The following is a 25,902-nucleotide window of genomic DNA, read 5'->3' as shown; positions in this document are numbered from 1 at the left end:
AGATGTCCTATCACTAGTGGCAGCTTCTTTACATTTTAGGGAAATTGTCAGCGAAAGCCTTCAGTAACTGGAAAATGTCTCCCCAGATGCTCTGGGATTTATTTTGTGGTTTGTATATTTTAGAGGTTATATGCATCAACTTGGAATTTGTTAATCTCCTTAAAGTAGCAGAGGCCTATGAAAACCCTAATTAAAAAGAACTAAGTGGGAACTGGGCTCCCACTGATGCTGCTGTCGATGGTTATGGCTCCTGCGTGTTACGCTGTTATGTGTGCTTACACCTCACCCTATGTCTTTCTCTCTAATCGGGAATTGAAACTTCCTTAAGAAAAAAATCATGAAAAACAACTGATTATCAGGCAATGTCATTTAGAGAAAGATTTGATTTTCTACATAGTATATTATAATTCATTTTATTATAAGTATCTGCTTCATTTCATAGGAATTGAAAGAATTTATTAACTTGGCAACCTAAAGGTCAAGGTTTTATTCAGAAAATATTGAAGGAGACAGAAAAATACCAGTAGAATTCTAAAACTGGGTATGAAGGAGGTTATCATGTAAAACAAACACATAAAGCATTACAGGCTGCTCATTCTAGAGAAAATACTGGAAGAAGGGTACATCATGGTATTACTTACGACTTCATTAACCTGTATGCTAAAGTTCAAAACTCACTAAATAAGACTAAAGGAGATATAACTCAATGGGCAGTAGATGGGGTACTCTGAAGTGAAATCATAACACACAGTTTCAGAAAAGAATTCGCCTAAGACACTCTCGTTTTCTATTTCCTTTCTATCTTTACAGTTTTCAATTTTATAAAGCACCTCAGCTAGCCATATAGGTTTCTTGTGTCTGTCTGCTTTCTTCTTGTTCCAAAAGCTGATGTGAACAGTTGTGCACAGCTCTCAAGGGCCAGAGCCAGGCTGACTTTTACTTTGATTATAAATAATATGTCAAGTAGTATTGCTTGGAATTGACAGTGTAACATTTGGAGAGAATAATAATACATACCCTGTCAGAAAGGAAATGTTTGAGAAGACAGGTAAAACATGTTAAAAATAGAAGAGGCAGAGGAGAGAGGAAAGCAGAGGAGGGGAAGAGGAGGAGAGAAAGCTTAGGGAGTACTTTCTTCCTGTATTATTAAGAGGCTCAACCTGAGGCCTCAAATTTCCTAGACAGGTACCCCACAAGCATTTTTAGACCTGAAGAATATATTTGCATCAAGTACAGGTTTTTTTATGAATTAATAAGAAACAGTCTATCCACTAGAAAACTAGACAAAACCTAAGAGAATCAGCTTATAAAGACAGACGTTCATTTTGACTCAGTTTGGAAGTTGCAGTCCATGATCGCTTGGCCCTGCTGTTTGGGAGGCATGTGGCAAGATAGCACATCATTGCAGAATGTGTGTGGTGGAGTAAGCTGTTCACCTCATGGTTCCAGAAAGTACAGAAAAGGCCTGAAAAGGCTAGTGTCCTACTGCCTGCCCTCTTGGAGATTACACCCTCAGTGACCTAAAGCTGCACACTAGGCTGCAGCTTTAAGTGTCTACACCTTCTGCTCGCGTCAAGCTGGGGACCAAGTCCTTCATTTATGGACCTCTGAGAGACACCACAGGTGCAGCCCCTACCTAGCACAGCAGAGCTCAGAAGATAAGCAGATAGAACAAGCGTGTATATTTTCCCAGTAGTCAGCATATACAAAGTAATGCCTTCTACCCATTGCCTAGAGATGCATTCCATGATGGAGATAGTTCTATAGAGTAGCTTTTTAAAGCACTGTAATTGAAAGTGTAAATTAATACAGCCTTTCTCAAAAATTTTCTTTTAGTCCATTAAATCCTTTTCAGGGAGATTATCCTCAGGATATAATTGGAGATGAAGATAAATTTTATCATTATTTAGAAGTAACAGCAAAAAGAATAAAAAAGATTGAAGCCATCCTGTCTCTAATTTGGAAATGGCTAATGAAATATGACTTATCTGTATTTATAGTATTATATGACAGTTGAAAATCATATTAAGAACCAGGTCGTTCATGCCTGTAATCTGGTCCTGGGAAGACACAGCAAGAGCATCACAGCCTGAGATTAGCCTGATCTACATGCAGATGACATGGAAAATGCTCACAGCACAAACAAAAAGTCAAACTGAAGCTACGTACCTTAGATATGCAGTCAGAAATAATATTCTTGTGCATGTCTTTTGAGATTCAGATATATGCCTTTCTTTTGGGAAAATACATAGGAGAGGGAGAAATTTTTAGGTTGTACATATATATTTGTTTAGCTTTACAAAATTGACTCTCTATATGCATAGTTTCCTTATCTAAGAATTAATCAAACTGCAGGTTGAAAATTGCTGTGGAATATTTGTTTAGGCAAAGATGAGTTATATTTGTCTATGCTGCATTTATTTAACTATATAAAGATGTGTTCCATTTGTGTTGATTAAATAAAAATAACCTAGACTCAGAGAGTCGGGGTTAACAACTAGGTGACAGGAAGTAGCAGGTAGGACCTTAGTGTGGGTTTTTTATTTGGGGCAGTGTAGAAGGGAGTGGCTTCTGGGGATGCCAGCTGAGAGAGAAGAAAGTTAGGCATTTGCTACTCTCTCTGAGCTCACAGGTTTTCTCCCTAGCCTTTGAATCTCAAGTTTTATTAGAACTATAGAGATTTAGTTAGCACTGTGTTTATTGGCAGCAACAGAGCCATTGTCTGGGGGAGCAGAATTCCCCTCAGGCTATGGCCTGAGCAGCCAAGTTGCTAGTAATTAAAAGAGCAGCCACTGTGATGAAGGTAAAATAGCATCTTGGCACCAATTTACCAGGCTTTTTTGGGCTGCCAACCAGCTCCCAAATAAAGACACAGAGACTTATTAGTTATGAATGCTCGGCCTTAGCTTAGGCTCCTTTCTTGCTAGCTCGTATGACTTAATTTAACCTGTTTCTCTTCGCCTACATTTTGCCTCAGGGCTTTTTATCTTTTTTTCATCCTACATGTCCTACTCTGAGTCCGGCTGCCTGGATGGCTGGCCCAGAGGCCTCTCCCTCTCTCCCCTGCTCCTCCTCCTTATTCTCTCTGCCCATCAGCCCCTCCTATCCCTCTACTGCCAACTGTTGGCTGTTCAGCTTTTTATTAGACCAATCAGGTGTCTTAGGTAGGCAGAGCAACACATCTTTATATCGTTAAACAAATGTAGCATAAACAAATGTAGTACATGTTTACATCATTAAACAAATGTAACACATCTTTACATAGTTAAAGTAATATTCCACAACAGAAATTACTTGGGAGAAAAGTCCAGATATCTGTAAAGCATAAAACTTGAATTTGTCACATACTCAAAGCACTACACTAAAGGCACTGAACTGATGTGTTGGCATCCTCCTCCTGCAGCTTCCTGCATTTTACAAACCCACAGTCTTTCTGTGCGCTCTTATGTACTGTTATTCACTTCCCAGCCTCCAGTAATGTCTGCTGAATTGGCTTTAATTTTCTTCTCATTCTCTAAACAATTTAGCCATTATTTACACTGTATTGTAGTTACAGAATCAAAAATGGGTTAAAGTATATGGAAGACGACTGTGTCACTCTGTTGCTGTGGTCCCAGCATTTGGGAGGTTAGAGACCTGTGAGAAGGAGTTCAAGGACAGACTTAGCTACCTATTCTAGGACAGCCTGGATTACATGAGGCTCTGTCTAGAAGGAAAGGGGAGAGTGGGAAATACATACAAATCCTACAAGTTTTATGAAAGGGACATTCACATCCTCACATTGTATTACCTCTGGAGTCTTGGAACCAACCTTTGGTAGATATTTAGCGATGACTGTGCTGGCAAATAGTTGTTCAGACTCTCTTTCCACCAATCCTAACCCCAGTAGATGATTCTGGCTGCTTTATATCCTTGTCTCTGCTTGGCATGTCTGGTTCTGTTGTTGTGCTGTAAGTAAATTTACACACCTTTTCATCTGTATGTTAGCTCTCCAACTTTCTTTTGCAAATTATGTTCAAGTTTTTGTTTTGTTTTTATTTTGGCAGAGCTAGGGCTTGGGCCCATGTGCTTCATCCTGCATGCTCAGCAAGTGCTGTACCACTGAGCTACAGCCCCGCCCCAACAGGATTTTTAGAGAAGGGGCGCTTTACCTTTCTTGTAATTCTCAAGCAGTGCCAGTGATTGTCCTAGTCTAAAGCTTAGCTCAGAACAGCACTGTTTTATTGTAAAGGAACTAAGTACAGAAAATGCAGAAACCTGCAAAGTTTAGCATAGGGTACCTTTTGGGAGTTTTGAAGAGTTCGAGGTGAGGGGGTGAAATAAAAAACAAAGAATAATAACTTTTCATTCTATAGTATGTCAGATTGAAGGGTAGACTAGTAAATGTAAACTCTGTGTTCTTTTACCCTGCTTCATAAATTCCAGCTCAGCATTCATCAGTTCTGTCTCTTACATACCCACTTACTCTCGTCCTGCAGATAACTTTTTCTTTCTTTTACAACTTAGAGACTAAAGATTGTAATGCCAGGCCTAATACAGGCTTCAGAGGGTTTTATTTTTTAATTTCTACTTACAACAAATTTTAAAGAAATAGGATAGGTAAAAAGTGATATAAGCTAAAACATTTAGAATTATTAATGTTATTTAAAAACAGTTTAAAGCAAACTGAAATGTTTAACAGATAAATTATAATTTATAAATCAAATTGAATATTATTCAAGAATCTCAATGATTGTATTGAAGTCCGTGTAGTAACGTGAAAAAGAAGTGAGGGAGGGAAGCGCTAAAAAGATACCTCAGTGGTTAGAACAGTTGCCCCTGTAGCTATAAGGACCAGAGTTCAAATCCCCAGGACCCATGTAAATGTTGAATGGGTATGGTAGCCTGCCCGTAATTCCAGCCTCTGAAGGCAAAGGTAAGCAGAATAGCAGGTGAGACTAGCAGTATTATCAGTGAGCTCTAGGTTTGATGGAGAGACCAGCCTCAGTGAAGAAGGTGGAGGAGCTGCAGAGGATGATTGGCAGCCTCTACATCAGGCCTCCTCATGTATTCACAGCCACATGCACGTGTAAAGCATGCATGTGTACACATGAACATGGAAAGAGACAAAAATTAATATACACTTAAAAATACTGTTTTTAATGTGTGCTTGTCATGTATTAATTCTACTTCTAATTTTTAGGTGCAATTATTTTATTGAAATTTCTTAACGTACAGAAGAAAAACTTGACAATTTTTACTGTTTTCCTCCCTGGTAGTCTCTTACATGTGTAAGTTTTAGTTCTTTTCACCCCATCATGCTCTCCGGCCCCGCTGAACCCTTCTTCCCACAAGTCTCTTACTGACGTCTTTGCTTCCCTTTTCAGTGCGCTGAGCATTGGGCTTCCTTGAGCATGGGTGCAGAGGGGTTATTTGGTGGGCAGCTTACCGTGACTCCCCCTCCCCTAATTCTATTTTTAAAATTTTAAGTCCTTTATTTAAAATAAGTTGTGATTAAGAAAGGTATGTACCCTAAGACTGGGGAAGTAGCTCAGTCAGCAAAGTTTGTCATAGAAGCATGAGGACCTGATGTTTAAAAAAAAAAAAAAAAAGCCTGGTGGAATGGCACATGCCTATAATCTTAGCACTTGGGAGTGAAAATGGAAGAATCCCTGGGACGCGGCTGGTCCACCAGTACTGCCCAGTCAGTGAGCTCCAGCTTTAGTGAAAAACGGTCTCAAAAATAAGCTGGAAAGCTAGAGAAAAAGACACTCCATGTTGACCTGTGGCCTCGACACACGCACATTTTTTAAAGAGAGTCTTTCTCTTTGCAAGTTAAAATGAATGGGTTTATTTTCACTCACATGAGGTCCACTCTTCTCCTTTCTTGAGAGCTGCTTGATTGGCCTGAGCAGACTTTAGCCTCAGACTCCTTTGTCTTACAGTGGCATCGGTGGTGGTGGTGGTGTTCTTTCCCTAACATTAGAAATTTAGGTTTCCCTCTGTCCTTGAAAGTTTGTGGTTTTGTTTTTCTAAATAAAATTGTTGCTCTTTTATTCAAGGAAGATATAAAGATATTTATTGAGAGATGAGCACCTGTTACTTACCAAGTTATGAAATGGGGCCACTTGTGAGCGGAAGCTAGGTGGCTTTTTACTAATATTTATTGGGGGAGTTCTCTTATTTTGCAAAGTAGTCTGTTATCAAAGCACAGTTGCTAAGGAATGCCAGTCTATTAAAAGACAGTGCCGGCCTCTCAAATTCCCTTCTTTATGACCTGTGAGACAGTTTGTCATCTACAGAGCTTTGGGTGGCCTCTGGAGCCTAGGTTCTGCTGGAGAGAAGCTCTGGTAAAACCTTACCTGTTATAAATGATAAAAGTACCTGTCCCATCAGGAGGTGGCCTCTCTTTGCTCAAGTGGAACTTGTGTCCTTACTGGTCTTTCCTAAACTAAATGGTACCAAATATTTTCTCCTTTTGGATTTTATGATATGGTATTTTATGAACTAATTCAAGATTACATTGTGTCTGTTCTATGTTCTATGTGGGTTTTTGCTGAGAATTTTGTTCATAAACTATATTTAAAGAGTAAGGCATTTTCTTTTACTACAGGTATTTCCCCTTGCTAATTCGTGTTAATTTAGTTGAAAAATTAACTTTTTCATAGAAAATCTAAAATGCTTTATAAAAATTCTGTGGTTATGTGTGGTTCATATCTCAACATTTGTAGTATCACCTTGTTTAATTTTGATAATTTGCTTTTATCAGCTTTTAAATTTGTGACACTGGGTTTTCTTTGTTTTTCTTTTCGTTTTCCTTCCTTATCAGAGCACGTAACTTCTAATGCCAGCGATAGTGAAAGCAGTTACCGTGAGTGTTCCATGTTACTTGTTCTTTTGTAGAAGTAATAAGTACCTTCGAGTGGCTCTTCCTCGGGGATAAGCTGTAAAACTACAAGTCAGATACCTAAGATTGAGAAACTAGGAAAAGCCAAGTAAAGTACAGACTTGAGTGTCTCCAACCCAAAACTCACAATCTTTAGCAACAATGTGACACTCTAAAAGTTTCAGATCTAGAACAAATTAATTTTCAGACTTTTCAGTTTAGAGTTGCTTAGCCAGGATTGGCTGTGTAAGTATTTTTAAATGCAAAAAAAATAAATCTGAAAAATTTTTGCTACAAGCATTTTGGCTAAGAGGTCCTCAAGCCACACATACAGAAAGGTTAATTTCAAGGTTTTAATGAAAGCAAACCCATTTACCAACTTAATTGTGTATACGATACATAGTATGTGGATTTGTGCGTATCTTATAAAAAGTAATTATCTGATAGGGAATGAACTTGTATTTTCCTTAGTAATTTTGTTTTTAACATAAGCACTAAAAAGATATTTGTTAGTAATACTAAATGATTATTAGTTTATTTCCTTTTTATTCTGTGCAACCATTGCTCAAAAAGTAATACTGTTTTCTCCCTTGATGTTTAATACTATATTCTTGATGTTAATTAAACTATATAAATATGGATTTTTTTTAGACAAATTGGGGTGTAGAAAGAGGGGAGAGTATGTGAATATCAGTTGTAGCAACTTAAAAATTAAAATTGTTTTTCTGACTTTTTTTACTGCTGTCTAAAATGAAAGTAATCTTGATTACAGATGAGTATGGCTGCTCAAAAGGTTAATCCCGTTACCAGTCCCAGATATTTCATGTTGGCAATATATACTTTTAACCCTCATTTGTTGGTTGGATTTTTTTTCTACATAATGCTATGTAATTTGAGGAAGACAAATGGGAAAATTTTTCTTTATTTGCTTATAACCAGAATCCACTGTAGAGTAGTTGAGTGGTTTTTCTAGACTAAAAAGGGGTAATGAAAGTATATACTGTCTTTTCTCACCATTTGCATGAATTAAGTTGTGGAATATCCAACTGCATGACTTTGTAGTATGTAAACCATATTTTACATCAGTAACTTTTGTTTTGTTTTTTTTTTGAGACAGGTTCTTACTAGGTGTAGCCTTAGTTAGCTTGGTACTCTCTACATAGAACTGATTAACCTTGAATTCATAGAGATCTGTGTGCCACCATGCCTAGATACATGAGTAGTTGAGAGAGAGGGAGAGAGAGGAAGAGAAAACAGTTCATGAAGTATCTGTTTTGGGATTCTACAGTAATAAGATTGGAAACAAGCACACACATTTAAACACACAGTTTAAAGCAAGTACAGATATGTGTGCCGCTGTTACAGATTGATAAGGCCAACAGCTACACACACTGAAAACCAATCACAAAGCTGGTAGAGTTGTTACAGAATCTTGATAAGGAGGCCATTTTCCAGATACATTATTCAGTTTTCATTGCTTTCATTCAGTCACTGAATCTGTTTGTTTTCTATAGTACATGTTTAGAACTAGGGTTTAATTATTTTCATGGTGTTCACATAGTTGGTAGTTTTGTTTTGTTTTTTCATTTATATTTCCAAGGCTCCTTTAATTTAAACTTCAGATGCTTTAACTTCTGAAGTGCTTTTGTAATCAAAGCAAGATTATAATTGTTTTTAAAAATAAAATATAGCTTTAGGTAAATATACTCAATTGGAACAAAAACAGTATTTTCTGTGGCTTATTGGGTTTTTCTGATTTTTTTTTTTTTTTTTTAGGCAGAAACTCACTACATAGTCCAGGCCAACCTCAAACTTGCTGGGATTGTAGGCATGCAGTCCCACATCCAGCCCTAGTCCATAGGTTTTGGTTTTTTGTCTGGTGAGGCTGTTACTTGTTTGTTGCCTGTTTTCTGTAGTACTGGTGAGCAAAGCCAGGCAGCCTTCCAGTACATTAAACCTCCAGCTAGAAAGGAAGATGATCTATAAATAGAAGAAGCACATAATAACATTAAGATATGGAAAAAATAGTACATTTATGTTTCGTCTCATGTCTATCAAACTTACCTTTATGGTTTAATAATTCCCCTTTTGTGCTGAATCTTGCTTTGGATAATTTCTGCTCCAGTACCTTTTTGTATACCCTGTCAGTTTTCAGGACGTCCTGGTGTCTTCTGTGTAGGGAACTGGGTGAGTTGTGTGGACGAGGGTGACATTGACATCCGTTCCCTTGAGATTTCCTTACCCTTGCTTTAACTCTCCGTAGGTGGTCAAGAAGAATACGTTTTATCGTATGAGCCAGTGAACCAACAAGAAGGTTTGTGAAGTTTGTTAATGTTTTCTAGCCTTATTAAAAAGTATATATTCAGGGCCAGTGAGACAGGCAGGTGGACAGGGTGCCTGCTGCAAGACCTGATGGCCTTGGTTCAGTCCCAGAAGCAACATGGTGGAAAAAGAGAAGCAACTCTCACAAGTCAAATATTGTATTGGAATTTTGCTGTTTTTAACTATATATGTAGAAATTGCTATATGAATTTCAAGAAGCACTATTTAACCCAGAGAATATTAGAACCAAATCATTTTATTTTGACTGGTTTTTATTGGTGTTGTATTCCTAAGCCACTTTTTTTCAGCATGTATAATATTGCATTACTACCCTTGAAATAACTTTAAAAAAGTCAGAGACAATTTTAAAGTCCTTGTTTCTTACCCCTTCCCCCGGGCAGGTTCTGGGCCCTCCCTCTTTATCCCATGTGTTGAATCTTACTCACTAGATCTAACTCCCCAGCCACAACACTAGTCTGATGCTCACCACCAGCTTCCCTTCAGCACGGCCCACTGTGTCCTCTGCTGGATCGTCTTTCTAGATCACTGCCGTCGTCCATCACTTCTACACCCACTTGTTCTTGTTCCTGTCCTCTTTGCTCTGCTTTCTTAGTTTTTAACTTCAGAAACCACCAGTAAAACACCATGCTTTGTTTTCTGTTTATAATGAGGTGTTAGCGATATATATTTACAGGTCTAAGATGGTAAATTTGACTTGATCAACATTGTAATTTTAATTTTAATAACATTTATTTACAAAACAGCATAATGTAGAGAAAGAATAAGGAAGAGATTCTTCAGAATGGTTTTCTTCTCTGCTGAAATAAAACACATTAGTGTTTGTTAAGTATTTATTCTTTTTGATGTGTTTATCTTTGTAGTTAATTATACTCGACCAGTCATTATATTGGGACCCATGAAAGACAGGGTAAATGATGATTTAATCTCAGAATTTCCCGACAAATTTGGATCCTGCGTCCCTCGTGAGTAACCTAAATTAAAACTGTTTTAGCACTTTCTGTCACTGTTTGGTAAAAATAAATGTAACTGCTGTAAAGGGTTATAGTTAATTGTTTTATTAATTATTCCTTCATCCTCAATATTACTTTCTCTTTTTTAGATTTAAAAGTATTGTGTTAAACTTTTTAAAAAGCAATGAATTAAGTAGAAGATGTGTTTATTCTGTTTTAAAATATGAAACACTTCCCCAAGTTCTTTTTTATTGAAGATACAACTAGACCAAAGCGTGACTATGAGGTGGATGGAAGAGATTATCATTTTGTGACTTCAAGGGAACAGATGGAAAAGGACATCCAGGAACATAAGTTCATTGAAGCTGGCCAGTATAACAACCATCTGTATGGAACAAGCGTTCAGTCTGTGCGAGCAGTAGCGGAGAAGGTAAGTGCCAGAGCCACCCTGGTGTGGTTTCTAAGGAGTTTGTATGAAGAAATAGAAGATAGATGACATGGCCTTACTATCTGTTAGTGTTACTGCTGTAGCTAAGTAAAAATCTGAAAATAAGATGATCACATGTATCTATCTGTAAAATAAAATAAAATCTTAAGGCCTCTGTAGCTAGAGTTTTCCTGCCTGGCCCACAGTCAGGACAAATCTCTCTCACCTGCCAGTCCCACAGCCACTCAGACCCAACCGAGTAAACACAGAAACTTATGTTGCTTACAAACTGTATGGCCGTGGCAGGCTTCTTGCTAACTGTTCTTATATCTTAAATTAATCCATTTCTATAAATCTATACCTTGCCACGTGGCTCGTGGCTTACCGGCATCTTCACATACAGCTTGTCATGGCAGTGGCTGGCAGTGTCTCTCCAGCCTTCTGCTTCCCAGAATTCTCCTCTCTCCTTGTCCCGCCTATACTTCCTGCCTGGCCACTGGCCAGTCAGTGTTTTATTTATACAGAACGATATCCACAGCAGGCCTCTTCTAGAGCCAGACCTTGTCCTGGCTAAAGTCAAGTAACCATGAGAAAAACTGAGTAAGATGTTAATCGTAGGTGCCAAGAAAGTCTCCAGAGTCTTCAAAGACAGCATAAAAATTAAAAAACAGTGTAACTGCAAGTTTGGGGGGTTTTGTTTTGGTTTGGTCTTGGTTTTGCTTTTTTTGTTTTGGTTTGTTTTTTATTATTATTGTTTTGGTTTGTTTTTCAAGATAAGGTTTCTGTGTAGCCCTGGCTGTCCTGGAACTCACTCTGTAGACTAGATTGGCCTTGAACTTGGAGCACTCGAGAGGCAGAGATTCACTTGCCTCTGCCTCCCAAGTACTGAGGTTAAAGGTGCCCTGAAACAAGTAATTTTAAAATATTATCTAACATAATCTGATAATATATTGACATTAGGTTAAAACAGTTTTTATAATGAAGTCAAGATGATATACTAACTAAATCATAAGGGTACTATACCATGACTGAGTCAGTCTGTCCAATAAATTCAAGGTCAATCTGGCATTATCAAATCAGTCAGTAGGAAACATCACAGAAGAATTATAACCTTGAAGCTAGGCTGGACTATGGTGAGTTTCACGGCAACATCAGTGGTTTAGTAATACCTGCTCTCAAAAAAAAAAAAAAAAAGTAACAATGGTAGGCTAATAACTAGTAGAGATAGGGAAAAATATAGGGAAAGTAGATAAAAAGTTGTATTTGATGAGTCCGGACTCAGTACATGTATCACATTTAACCCTACTAATATGTAAAACTAGTACATGTTGGTAAGCAAAGATAATTGAAAAGTGATTGAAAATCAGCAATATCCATGAACTGGAGTTCTTTACACTTAATAAATGATGAAGTATCTATGAATTGATATGTAACATGAAGAAAGATCTATATTTTATCTTTTGGGGCTTGTTTGGTTCGTTGGTTTGGTTTGGTTTGGTTTTGGTTTTTAAAGACAGGATTTCTTTGTGTAGTCCTGGCTGTCCTAGGGCTAGCTCTGTAGACCAGGCTGGCCTCAAACTCACAGAGATCCTCCTGCCTCTGCCTCTTGAGTGCTGGGATTAAGGGTGTGTGCCACCTCGCCCGTCTTGATTTGATATTTGAAAAGAAGAAATAAGGAAACGAATCTACTCAGTTGTGTGAAAACACAGGAAGGACTAATCAGGACCTAATGAGATTAGTTACTAGCACAGGGAAAGTAGTTGTGCACACTGGTAGCATTTGTTGGAGGAGGTGGAGGCAGTTCAGGCCAGCCTAGCTACACATTTTTATTTAAAAAAAAAAAAAAAGGAGATGGATCGACAAGGCTGGGAGTGGCGTTTGAGTAAACATTTTTTATAATTTTGAAATTTAAAATTAGCATTTGATTGTCAAAGTAAATTAATAACTGATCACAAAGCATAGGGTTAATAAAATGAAGTATTCCGTGAAGGCATGAGCAATACATAAGTGAAAAGGTGGAGGAGAAGCTGTACTTGCTTGCACTGTCGGCTGCTAACAAGGTCAAGGCATGACACAGTAAGGAAATCTTTCTGGAAAGAAAACCACATGGTAGTAATTCTTTCAGGCAAGAACATTAAGAGATGATTAAAACTTATCTTAAAATAATCGTAATAAGTGATGGTTTATAAGAAACAAGATTATTTACATACTGAGAAAGCGTCATCCCTGAAATTACTAGTTACAAAGACAAAGATAATTTTATCTTGGAGAAATTCTAAGCAGACAGAAGTTTGAATATCACATTGTCAGTAGAAATGGGAAAAATAGATATCTCATAAGAGTGGTATGCCTTCCAGAAATGTATAACTTGCCCTCTGATAGTCAAGAGGCAGGCTGAGCCAAATTTAATCATATCCTGTGAAATGAATGATCCGTACTCTTCTAAAATGCCGAGATTGGGGTTAGAGAGATGCTTCACTGGGTGAAGTGCTTGTTAGTTAGAGGAAGACCTGTGTTTCCTTCTCCAGCATTTGTGTAAAAGCCAGGCAAGTCGGGGGTGAGCAGGGTGGTGACAGACGAGTCCCTGGAGCCCACAGGCCAGCCAGTGTAGCCCAGGTTCAGTGAGAAAGCGTACCTTAAAAAGTAAGGTTAGGAGCTAGAACACCCAACTTTGGCCTCTGCCCTCCCAATCCCACGTTCACACATGCATGCAGCACACAAACCAGTTAATAAAATACCCAGATCTGGAATGGCAAGGGCTGAGGGACTGTGCCCAACCGATGGCAACTCAGACATTGTAAGTAAATCCAATACCTCAGCCAGGAATTTTCTATTGCTTGTTCAATAAGGAACATTAGATGACCAGCTAGAATTATACTGTGATCGTATAGTAAATGTCACTATCTGTGGGTAATATTTCTGGAATTTATATGTCTATGTGAAGAGAGTGAAGCCAGCATGTTAGTTTTCTGTCACAGTGAGGGAAAGCGGAGAGGAAGCATTTGTTTTAGCTCATGGTCTCTGAGGTTTCAGTCCATGGTGAGGAAGCAAAAGGAAGAGAGTAGAAATATACACAAATCCTTTCAGAATCCCTTCCAGTGAGCTACTTCCTCCAGCTAGGCCTCACTTCTAACTAGTCCATTGAGCTTGTCCATTAATTGTGTCATGAACCTAACACGGACTACAGAAATGGCTCAGCTGGCAAAGCACTCACCACATAAACATGAATACCTGACTTCAGACCTCGAGTACCACAAGAGGCAGAGCGTGTTGTGTGCACCTGTAGTCCCAGCCCTGGGAACTGAAGACAGGAAGCTCCCCGGAAACCACTGGCATCTAGTCCAGCTGAGCGACAAGCCTCAGGTTCAGGGAGACTCTGTCTCAGAACGGAAGGTGGAGAACAATTAGGGAAAACACCTGGTGTCGGGTCAGCTTCTGGCCTACACACATGCACATATACATAAAAGTAATAAAATTTAATGCTGTGAGTATATCATTTCCTATTCTGTATGTTTGGAGTCTTTTACAATATTTTTATTGTAAATATGCCTATTAAATTAAATATTATTTCTTAACAGGAACTCTGACCTTTAAATTATAAGGTACTTTATGAGATTGAGGACCTAATTTTAAATATCACAAAATTTATTTAATTTTTATTTCCTATGTAACTAGAAATACTCATCTATAATAAAAATATAAATGACCTTTTGTGTCAGTGAATTTGTCAGAAAAGTTACATAAACCCAGAATTGGGTTTGCCAAATGGCAATTTATGGTATTTTCTAGTCCCCAATAAAATGAGAATTGAAAGAACAGACTAGTGGTAGTGAGGGGCTAGAGAGGTATTTCAGTGGTTAAGTGTGTGTATTGCTTTCACAGAGAACCAGTTCCTGGCACCCACATAGGTAGCTCACAGCTGCCTACTATCCCTCCAGTTCTAGGGGATCCATTGTTCTCCTCTGGTCTCCTTGAGCACATACAGATGTGGACATAATACAAATAATTTTTAAAGAATAGTGGTAGTGAGGATTTACAGGTTTGAAAGAGTGTGAATTCTAGGATTTTTTTCACCTTCTGTTGGTCATGCCATTTTATAAAATGAAGTTCATTAATGACCTTTGGAATTATTTGTATATTTTAACGTGTGTGTGTGTGTGTGTGTGTGTGTGTGTGTACACACGTGAGTACACACAGGTTCCAGTTGTGGCCAGAAGAGGGTCTTGGATTCCCTGAAGCTAGAATTTGGCCGGTGGCTGTAGGTTGCCCAACATGGGTGCCATGAACTAAATGCAGATCCTCTGCAGGAAGATCGTACACTTAGCGCCGAGCTCTCTCTACACCCATTGAGCGGTTATTGCTTTATAAAAACGAGGGATGTGAGAACTGCATTTTAATTCTTTGAAATGGCTTTGAGAATGGGAAAGTAATTATTCATAATCATTGTTTTCTTCATTTAATTTTCCTTCTAAAATTTACTGATAAATGACAATTTTGTTTGATAAAAAGGATCTAAATGAAGCATAATTCAGATGGTGAGTTGTGGGGGACACTTTCAATGTAATTGAAAAGATTTGGTCCACTTACTTAATTTTCTTCCTTATTGTCTCTATTTTAGGGCAAACATTGTATCCTTGATGTGTCCGGAAATGCCATAAAGAGATTGCAGATTGCACAACTTTACCCAATATCTATTTTTATTAAACCCAAATCCATGGAAAATATCATGTAAGTGTAATGCCTATGGTGCTCCCTTTAACTGCAGCGTGCATCGCACTGTCGCGTATAAAATGGAGAGAGTAGTATTTACACCTGTCGTAGAGGGTGTTGTGAGATTCAAGCAGCAGCAGCATCTTCATAGTATTAAACGGGCAGTGCAGCTGTATAATAACCATTAAAAAGATGAAGGATGGTGGCTCCTTACCTGACAGAAGGTGACCCGAGTGCAATCCAGGACCCACAGAGCAGAAGGGAGGAAGGACTCCTGCACGTTGCTCTCTGACCCACATACAAGGACACACGTATTCCATACATACAGAGAAAAATGTAATTCCATTGTTTAGTAGAATTAAGTAAAAAAGAAAAAGCACAAATAAAAACAAGGAGAAAAAAAGTGTCAATGAACCTAAACATTCCGTTCATTAAAATACTGTACTTGACACCGATACTCACTAAATACTGTACTCAACAGATGCAAAATACACATTGATTTCAAACACACATGACAGTTACCAAACTGTCTGCTCAGGTACAATTTTCAAGTGATTGAAAACAAATACCCTCTGCCCACAGCAAAATTAATAAAAAAAATATAACTCAAATGCCTGTATATTAAAAACTGAAGCCGGGCAGTGGTGGCGCACGCCTTTAATCCCAGCGCTCGGGAGGCAGAGCCAGGCGGATCTCTGTGAGTTCGAGGCCAGCCTGGACTACCAAGTGAGTTCCAGGAAAGGCACAAAGCTACACAGAGAAACCCTGTCTCGAAAAACTAAAAAACAAACACAGCTAACAGACTTCATGCCATGTCTTTGGTGAAGGAGATTACACAGCCTATAAATGATATACTAGACGAAACCAAACATCAGCCGTGTTGTCAAACACCGTTCTCAGGACTGAGGCGCTTAGGGAGGCTGCTGACAATCCAGACCAGCCTGGGCTACGGAGTGAGAGATGCTGTTCCAAAGAGCGTAAGAGAAGTTGGAAGCCATTAAATTCCAAGAAGGCAGAGGAGAAGTTATTGAAATAGGAAGTCAGCATACAACAGAGAAGATCGATGGAAAGATGGTCTTTGAAAATACAGTGAACATTAAGAATGACCAAGAAACGAAGTCAAGCATTCCGTCCGGTGCTAACGCCAGAATGGGAAGGGGGTCATCAGTGTACATCAGCAGTCGCTGCAGGTCGACACAGGCCCAATAGAAATCAGGCCATGGACAGAGCACTGAAAGCACCTCCAGATGGTCGGCACACACTCAGCCGGAGACCGGCCTTACCCAGTGAAAGCCGTGGTGTTACCACCTGCACATGTCAGAATAGCGAAAATGGAAAAAGACAGCGCACATCTTTGACAGAGATGTGGAGCATCTGAAAATGCCTCACAGTCTCTTGGTGGATCTACACTGATAAATTTTCAGTAGCTTTGAAAGGTTGAATATGCTAATTTATGATTAGCCTAGAACTCTCATTCCTAGAAACATACAACAGAAATGCTTGCTTGTTTTAACCAAACATGCTTGCCAGCAAAAGTGCTATTCAAATAGCCAACACCTAGAAACTACCTAAATGACTACCACCAGCCGAATACATCAATTATGACATTTTCATGATGAAACATTTTGCAGAAATAAGCATGAGCAGTCACCAGCTATGTACAAATGCATAGAAGAATCTTAAAATTTTAATAAAAGATCTCAAATGTTTGCATGCTTTGAAATTCCAGGTTTAATCATCTCTTGCAAAACCAAATAAAACTTAGCTTTGAGGATGGCATTCTTGACTTCCAGAGCATTGGTAATGCTCTGCATTGGACCTGAGTACTCAGTGCACAGGTTTGTGACCATTTGTCAAGCTGTACATTTAAGATACTACACTTCCATGTTTTTAAAGTTACACTTCAAAAAGTGTTAACAAGAAAAGGACAAAAGGAAAGAAAATCTTACATGATCTTACACCTAATAAAGTATAATAATAACCAAGAAGAGTTTATTCCTAGAATGTAAGGCTGGTTTAAAATTTAAAAATCCAGCCCGGCAGTGGTGGTGCACGCCTTTAATCCCAGCACTCGGGAGGCAGAGACAGGTGGATCTCTGAGTTCGAGGCCAGCCTAGTCTACAGAGAGAGTTCCAGGAAAGGTGCAAAGTTACACAGAGAAACCCTGTCTCAAAAAACCTAGATAGATAGATAGATAGATAGATAGATAGATAGATAGATAGATAGATAGATAGATAAAGTGTAAAAATCCATCAGGGCACTAAAGGTCCAGCGTAGAGTGCTTGTCCACCATAAACAAAGCCTGGGGTGGGGGTGGCAGGGTCACCCAACAGGATCTCCAAATAATGGTGGATTACAGCAGTAATCCATCACCCCCACACATGCAGTGTTTCCACTGGCAGGATTTTTCTGTTTGGCCTATTTTGGAACTTTGAAATCTTTTGAAGCCTTACAGCCCCCTAGAGTTGGTTTAAAAGGTTAATTTTAGCTCTCAGCATGGTGTCAGCGCCCCATTCCTTTATTTTTAGCCCCATAGCAAGCAACCGTGCATGCATTTCTTCAGCAATCTGCATGCAATTTGTAGACACCAAGGACACAACAGAGACCCTGTTTTCGTGGATGAGGAACTAACTGCCAGCTAGATGGTTGCTGTGTCTGACTTACAAGTACAGTGAGCCACCCCTGATTATTAAGTAATTTTCAAAGACTGGAAGCCTCAGTGCCTTTCCACAGACCTGCCCCTGCTCCTTGACCTTTGTCTTTTTTTTTTTGGTATCCATCCCAAGATATAACTTAGAAATATATTGTACATGACCATAGAATGGCACAGTCTTAGAGAATACCTGAGACAAATTTATCAGGCTGCCTCAGCACACAAACACTCTACAACAGCAGATAACTGAATAAAATAAAATTTTAAATAAAACAGCAAAAATGAGTGTCCAGAGTTACTGAATCACAAGATTCAAATGTAATGTTTAAACAAAAACAAAAAGGTATACAAAGGGGCCTGGAGAGATGGTTTAGCAGTTAAGAGCACTGGCTGTTCTTCCAGAGGACCCAAGTTCAATTCCCAGCAGCCACATAGTTTCTCACAACCATCTGTAATGAGATCTAGTGCAGGCAGGACACTGTATACATAATAAATAAATCTTTTTTGAAAAAGTATACAAAAGTATAGCAAAGAATGATCCTTTCAAAGGAAAAAATAAAATAAATTCCCTGAGACAGACCAGATGTCAAACTCACTACAGACTGTAAAATGACTTTATTACAATACATGGTTTTTAAATAAAAAACTATGGGTTCCCATATAACATTCTCATGCATATATATCATTCAGTGCTCATACTCACCTGTGTTCGCCTCTGTTGTCCCCATCTTTGTCCCCATAGTATTCTTTCTGCTCTTATGTTATATGATATTTATAACACCTTAAAGATACATAAAAGACAAGGTCAAAGTCACGAAAAGTCTATCTGGGCAAATTGAAAATATCAATAAGAGAAAATGTGAAGTTCTGGGGAGCTAGCGATTGCTCACCCTTTAAGAGCACGTGCTACTCTTTCAGAGGATCCAACTTAGGTTCCCAGGACCCACTTTAGGCAGCTTACAACAGCCTGTAGCTCCAGCTCTGGGGGACCCAGCATCCTCTTCTGGCTTCATAGACTATGCACCCATGCGCACATACCCATACAGCAACACAAAAACACATAATTGAAAGTAAGATCTTTCTTTTTTTTTTTTAGTTCTGGGAATGAAAAAAACAACCCAGTTACTAAAGTAAATTTACTAGAGGGATTCAGGTAAATTTGAACAGACAGGAGACTCATCAAACTTAGGATGGAACAATGGAAATTATCAAGTCTGAGGACCAACTAGAAACATTTAGAGAAAAGTTAACAGAGCTTCAAGGAACTGGGAGACGGCATCAAATAGACCTACATGCTTATGAATCCAAAAATGGGAGCAGGAAACAAAGAGATTATTTGAAGAAACTTCCCAGATTTTATTTAAAAATGAATATAAATGTCCAAGATGTTGAGTAAAGTTCAAGCAAAAGAAATGAGGTGCCCTGAGAGGCACATTACAGTCAGACTGTTGGAAGACAGTGCTGTACACAACATGAGAGATGACACATCACATCCAAGAGATTTTCCAGTAAGATTGTCAGCAGAGTTCTTCTTGTCAGAAACTTTAAGTCCGAAGGCAGTGAATTGATGCATCAAAAACACGGAAGAAATAGAGCCTGTCAATCAAGAATCCTACACCCAGCAAGAGTAGGGGAAGGGCCAGTGATCCAGCCCAGCAAGGAGATGAGCTTGCTGCATAAGCCTGGTGTGCATTCAATCCCTAAAACCCATGTGAAGGTGAGGAGAGAAACTACCACAAAGTTGTCCTCACCTCCACATGGATGCCATGGTGTGTATGCCCATGTACCATGACACATAGAATAATAAAATTCTTAAATGAGGAAATTAAGATATTCTCAGATAAACCAAAGCAGAAGTTGATCACCATTATACCTACCCTACAAGAAGTGTCTAGGGAACTCTGATGCCTGATTGAAATTCTTAATCCTGATTGAAAGAGCACTACCATAGCCACACAAAGTACCCTTCTTCATGCTGAGATACCAAAGGCTTCCTGTCACAAGTGGGACCAAATCCCTCCCTGTGTACCCATCATGCCGCTGCAAGAAGATTTAGGATTGGCTTACTACTTCTGTCCACACACCCCCAGATTATTTTGAAATAAATATCATGTATCATTTCATATATTTGAAGAGTAATTACTGAATTAGAAACATTGCCACTGTGAATGTGGCATTTAACTAATATTTTTAATATCATATAGTCAGATTTCCTTATGTCATATGTTTACAGTTTTTCCCTCTAACCAAGTTCTAAATAAGTTTTACTCAGGACAGATGATTAAACTTGTAATATACAAGTTTTTTCTTCTCTCTTCATTCCACTACACTTTAAGCAGCGAAGAACTAGGTTATTTCACTGTTTCCTCAAACTGTATTTTCTGATTGTGCTGTTTGGTGTGTTCATTTACAGTCTGTGGGTTGGTATATAGGCCTGTGAATCACGTTGTACTATGACGTGCACAGTGAGACTTGTCCGAGGTGAGTGCACTGGCTGCTTTGAGCTAGTGTAGAAAGCGCTGCAGCCCTGTTCCCACTGTGTGTTGGGCAGCAGGCCTGTGGCTGCAGCTGTTCTTAGTGACAGCTACCTTTTGCCAGAGTTGAACTCCCATTATTTTATGTCTTCTCTCATCTTTTTTCAAAGAGTATTACAATGTGGTAATCACCAATTTCTAAATTTATTTGCATAGGGAAATGAATAAGCGCCTAACAGAAGAACAAGCCAGAAAAACATTTGAGAGAGCCATGAAATTGGAACAGGAATTCACTGAACATTTCACAGGTTGGAACCATGTGTGACAGTGCCCTTTATGAGAGAATTTTGCTGTATCCACATCTACTCGTAGTAACTAGTCCTGTAGTTTTCAAAGTAAACTACAAGATCTGTGGGTTTTATCCCACAGAATACTCAAAAGTTAGCCTAGCTGGGAATGGGGAACCTTAAGATGTAGTGTTCCTATGGTGTGCGTGCAGGAAGAATTCACAATCGACCAGAGGAAACTAGATTTAATTTCACTGCTTCTGTGAAGCCTCGGCCTTCTCTCTTACCCTTTGTAAATTTTGATCTATTCTCCCTGGGCTTACTGAGATAGAACTTACAGAATTCAGAGGTATTCAGGTATACAGTGTAATATCATATACTTTGTGAGTTGATTACCGCAGTCATGGTAGTACATACATCAGCACAGTTTCTGGTGTGTGGTGTGTGTTGGTGAGGTCACTTGAGATCTGCTTTGGCTGATGTAGTCACCATGCTGTACATCAGATACAGAAATTGTCTTTGGAGGGTCTTGTTTTTCCCAGTGCTGTGGCCATAGGGCCACATGTCCTCCTGAAAAGAGAAGTGTGTATCCTTTGATCAGGTTTTCTTCTTCTTCTCCCCCACTCCCAGTCTCGGGGAGCCGTCACTGTACTCCTCTAGGAATTCAGATTGGATTCCACAGGTAAATGAGGCCATGGAAAATTGATTTTTGTGTGTCTTGTTTAATTTAGTGTAGTGTCTTGTATATTCGCTCATGTTATCAAAAATGATAGGATTCCTTCTTTTTATGCTGAATACTATTTTCATCATATATATATTTAGATGCCCCACATTTTCTTCGTTGACAAACACATAGGTGGTTTTCATTATTTTGTCTATTGTGAATATTGAGGTTAACGAAGAGTTGCAGGTGTTTCTTTGATATACTGACTTCTTTTTGTTCGGGTATATACCCAGAAATGAGATTGTTGGATCATGTGTCTTAGTGTGTTTTATGCTACAGTAACAGTATACTGTAGAATGGGTATGAGCAATAATGTTTTAGCTGACAGTTGGGAGGACTGGGAATTCAAGCATGAAAGGGATTACAGTTTGTGAGTGCCTCTGTACTGTCTGACCTACAGAAGGACAGCCAGCACACACAGGCTACTAGAGGGCTAGAGGGGACTATGAACAACCCCACTGTGGCAGCAACTAGCCCACTGCTGGTACAACAGCTTAGACTTGGCTAGCAAAGAGAGGGTCTGGCTGGGTGGCCCAAGGTGGCCCTGAACTCCTGGACTCAAGTGACTCTTTACATTTGCTGCCTAAGTAGCTGGGACCACGACACACAGTACCTCGAAGACCTCATTTAAACTAATGATCACATGAGTTCCAGTAAGTGCTCTGACATCATAAGCCATGTGCTGAGGGCAGAGGGGTTCTGTTTTTTTTTTTATTTCAGACTTAGAAACCATACGAATATTAGCATAAGAACAGCTCGTGCCCTTTACCCATATTTTCCAAATGTTATCATTTTATCTCTAAAACATGGGAGTAAGTTACAAATAGATGTCCTTTACTTCTAAATATGTCAATATTTCAAAAAAAAAAAAAGGACATTTGAATGTTTGCTTATATCCCTCATATAATGAGAATGCTGTTAATCAAACTCAGGAAATTTAACATTGATAATCTTACCTTTTAATACAGACTTTCCCCGGATATTAGCAGTGTTAGAGTGAAATGACAAAAAAATTTCAGGATCCAATCCAGGAGCATGTATATTGGATCTACTTTAATCTAGAACTACCCATTAGCCTTTATTTTTTAGTCAGTCATAACCTTGGCATTCTTTCAGAGTGAAAGCCAGTGGGAAGCTTGTGATCTCCCCGGATGTGGGATCTGAGTTTGGAGCAGGCATATCAAAGAAGCGACACTGTGAGCCTCTGCATCATACAGTCTTGGGATGCCATCCTGGACTGTTGTCAGTGGTAATGGCTGAGGTGTCTGTGGCCTTGACCTCTTGCTTTTCCAACTCAGGAGAACCACAACTTACCCAATAAACAAAGTGTGTGTGTTTCCCAAGGCATACCTCAGCAGCTGCCCTTCACTGCTCGCCGCTATGGCCTGCCCTGTGAAGCATTGTGAGCCAGTCAAGATGAAGCTGGTGTTTGCCAAATGTCTGTGTCTCCGCAGATCTTAAAGGGTACCTCTGTGTAGCTCAGAATGTGAACTTCTATCACAAAACTGATGTTTGCAAACATTATAAAACTTAAAACTTTGGATTACTCCAACATTCTTCGCTATGTAAAAGCTCTTCTTATGCACATAGATGTTCCTCCTTATGGTATACTTAACCTCATTCACCAGCCAGACAGTGTTACCTAACATCTCATCTCCATTTGGCATTTTATTCCAGATGTCTCAGGCCATCAGAAACTAGACATTGTGGTTTCCTTACACCTGCTCAAACTTTGTGCTAGCCCATGTGGGCCTCACATTTACAGACCTGCCTGGGCCTTCTGAGTGCTAGGTTAGTCTCTGTAAGCCACCTGCCTGGCTCCATGGAGTCCTCTTTAGTTTCATTAACTCACCTTTGAGCCTTACAGACTAGAGGCTCTAAGTACCCACATAATTAGTTCTTAGTAATCACTGCCATTTTTGTTCTTGTTACTGTTTGTGATTCTTTTTGGTTTTTCGAGACAGGGTTTCTCTGTGTAGCTTTGGTGCCTGTCCTGGAACTCCCTCTGTAGACCAGGCTGGCCTCGAACTCACAGAGATCCACCTGGCTCTGCCTCCCGAGTGCTGGGATTAAAGGTGTGTGCCACCACCACCACCACCACCACCACCACTGCCCAGCTCTGTTTGTGATTCTTGAGACAGGATTTAGTTGTGTAGCCCCTGCTGACCTAGAATTTATAATCCCCCTGCCTCTGCCTTTCAAGTCGTGAAATTATAGGTGTGCACATGCCTATGTTGCCACTTTTTATTCACACATTATTTCTTAATATTGATTTTAATAGTTTCTAACTACAAGACCCCGGCTTATGTGTGTCAGTCCACCTACACCCAGGACATGGCACACTTCATACTTCAGGAGAGTGCACAATTCAGTCAGCTGTCTTTCCCTAATATCCTACCCTGCCACCACGAGATATGTAGCTGTGCTTGCTCTCTGTAGTTCCCACAAAAGTTGGGGAAATCATAAATCAGAGATAGAGCATGTGGTTAGCTTGTGTGAGGCCCTAGGTTCAGGCTCCAGCACCATCAGATGAGTGAGTGAGTGAGTGAGTGAGTGAGGAGCTAATACAAGCTCAGATGATAGCAAACTAAACAAGAACAACAGGTCAAGGAGGATGGCCACATCTCATCTTTGGTCCCTGTGTGTGTGTGTGCTGTACACATAGTGAAATTAGCTGAATGAGCAGTTGTTGCCGAGCAAGTAGGAGATCCTTGTGTACAACTGCTTCCAAGGTTGGCCTTCTCCCAGTCCACAGTACTATTGATGGCGAAGAAAGACAACTCACGGGCCCTTGGGACTTTTGTCGTTACAGCCATTGTACAGGGAGACACGCTGGAGGACATCTACAACCAGGTGAAGCAGGTCATAGAAGAGCAGTCTGGTCCTTATATCTGGGTCCCAGCAAAAGAGAAATTATGAAGATGGCTTTCCTGTTCCTTCCCCACGGTCTCGTTTCTCTCCCTGTCCTGGAGTCTCTTGAGTCTCCTCTCACACTGACTCAGACCCCTCACGGTTGGCACCTGTGCCCGTTATTGACATCCAGTGTCTCCTTCATGTTGCATCATTGTATTATTCTGTGTTACTCTCGGTTTCCGGCCATTCTTCAGACTGAAGAGGAATGGCCGGACCAGCTGTCAAGGGTTTGGGGAGATGCAAAACTGTAAAATTCCTTAATGTTTAAGGGAAAGTTAACTTTCAGAGATTTTCAGAAAAGCTTTATATACATTCTTTTCCAGTCTCAGTACAAACGAAGGAAAGGTGGTGTTCGTCAGTGACTCAGTGGACCGTGAGCAACAGTGCACGCTTACTTACTAGCATGGTTTGGCCAGTGTCATAGCTCTCAAGTTCTTTCCTCAATTGACTTCTGGTGTTAAAGTAATTATTTCACTAAGACAAGAAAGATAGGGGTTTTATTTCAAAATGAGTGTCTGAGTTAACTCATAATTTCAGGAGGGCTATTTGTTATTCATGAGAGGTCTTTATCGTGTGAGCCCTCCCCTAGTCCACTTGCTAGGAAGAACAGTGGTGTGTGCTGTAGTCAGCGTGGGCAGCACTGGTTAGTGTTGTCCATACACTTCCTCATTACAGCTCTGCTGAGGGGTGCGGGGCCTCACCTTTCCACAGACAAAGTTAACGTGGAGATGTGATAATCATGTCAGTGGGAAGGTGTCCAGTTCATAGCCTGAAATTTTAATGTATGCTTAGGGAGGGGGGCAGATTTTAATGACTATTTTACCCACAATAACTGCCTATTTTGTTATAATAAAATATATATAAATATATATAAAACTTTCTTTAACTAAACTCTGTAACTATGGGAATTATTTTCTTTACATAGTTGCACACACAAACATATATATATATTTAAAATATATTTTTCTTTTGCCACCTACTTCTAACTTTTTGTTTGGTTTTTAAATTAAGTATTAATTGATGAGACTTATCTTCCTTAATCATGTGAACTGAAAGCAAGTGTATGGTGGTGGTGAGGAAAACCTAGAAAACTAGACTGCAGGTAGACGTGTGAGCATGTTCTCCTCCTTCCTACAGAAGTTCCACACGATTCCTAGGTTTCCTGTCAGTGTTGTGTGCCTGTCGTGGAGTTTGATTTGGGTCCTCCGCCTTTCCTTTTAGTTCTCTCTCCTTAGTAGACGAACAAGCTCCACTCTGGAGATTTCCCAGACATCATCTTGTGTAGCGGCGCTGTACTAGAATTGCACAGGTCTTTACAGCAAACTTGTTAAATTTTAGTGAGAGGCTGAATGCCTTCAGAAATCGGTCTCTCTAGTCCATTATTATCATCATTTGGCTTCCCATTGCTCTTTGGAATTGTTTATTCAATATGTGGTTTTTTGGCAACCTTGTTAAAATTTCTTAAATGAGTACTGGTTTGTAAAAAAATTACCAACATTATCCATTCCATTTATGAGAAAGAGGAGAACAGCTAATAAACTTTATTGTAAAATCCA

At 39.4% G+C, this 25,902-nt stretch overlaps 1 protein-coding gene across 8 annotated transcripts in view; it reads left to right on the top strand.

Moving 5' to 3' along the window:
• Positions 1-25,902, top strand: part of Dlg1 (discs large MAGUK scaffold protein 1) — a 209,005-nt gene extending 183,103 nt beyond the window's left edge. For all 8 annotated transcript variants that reach the window (XM_059277478.1, XM_059277477.1, XM_059277476.1 and 5 more), the window contains 7 exons: positions 6,809-6,850; positions 9,129-9,179; positions 10,069-10,170; positions 10,416-10,588; positions 15,204-15,313; positions 20,639-20,730; positions 24,246-25,902. In XM_059277478.1, the coding sequence (XP_059133461.1) occupies positions 6,809-6,850; positions 9,129-9,179; positions 10,069-10,170; positions 10,416-10,588; positions 15,204-15,313; positions 20,639-20,730; positions 24,246-24,352 (677 nt within the window). In that variant the 3' untranslated portion in view covers positions 24,353-25,902. The remainder of the gene's footprint in view (positions 1-6,808; positions 6,851-9,128; positions 9,180-10,068; positions 10,171-10,415; positions 10,589-15,203; positions 15,314-20,638; positions 20,731-24,245) is intronic.

Source organism: Peromyscus eremicus, chromosome 12 (assembly GCF_949786415.1).
Source record: "Peromyscus eremicus chromosome 12, PerEre_H2_v1, whole genome shotgun sequence".
Lineage (NCBI taxonomy): Eukaryota > Metazoa > Chordata > Mammalia > Rodentia > Cricetidae > Peromyscus > Peromyscus eremicus.
Note: the sequence above shows the minus strand (reverse complement) of the source record. Positions and strands in the feature narration are given on the sequence as shown.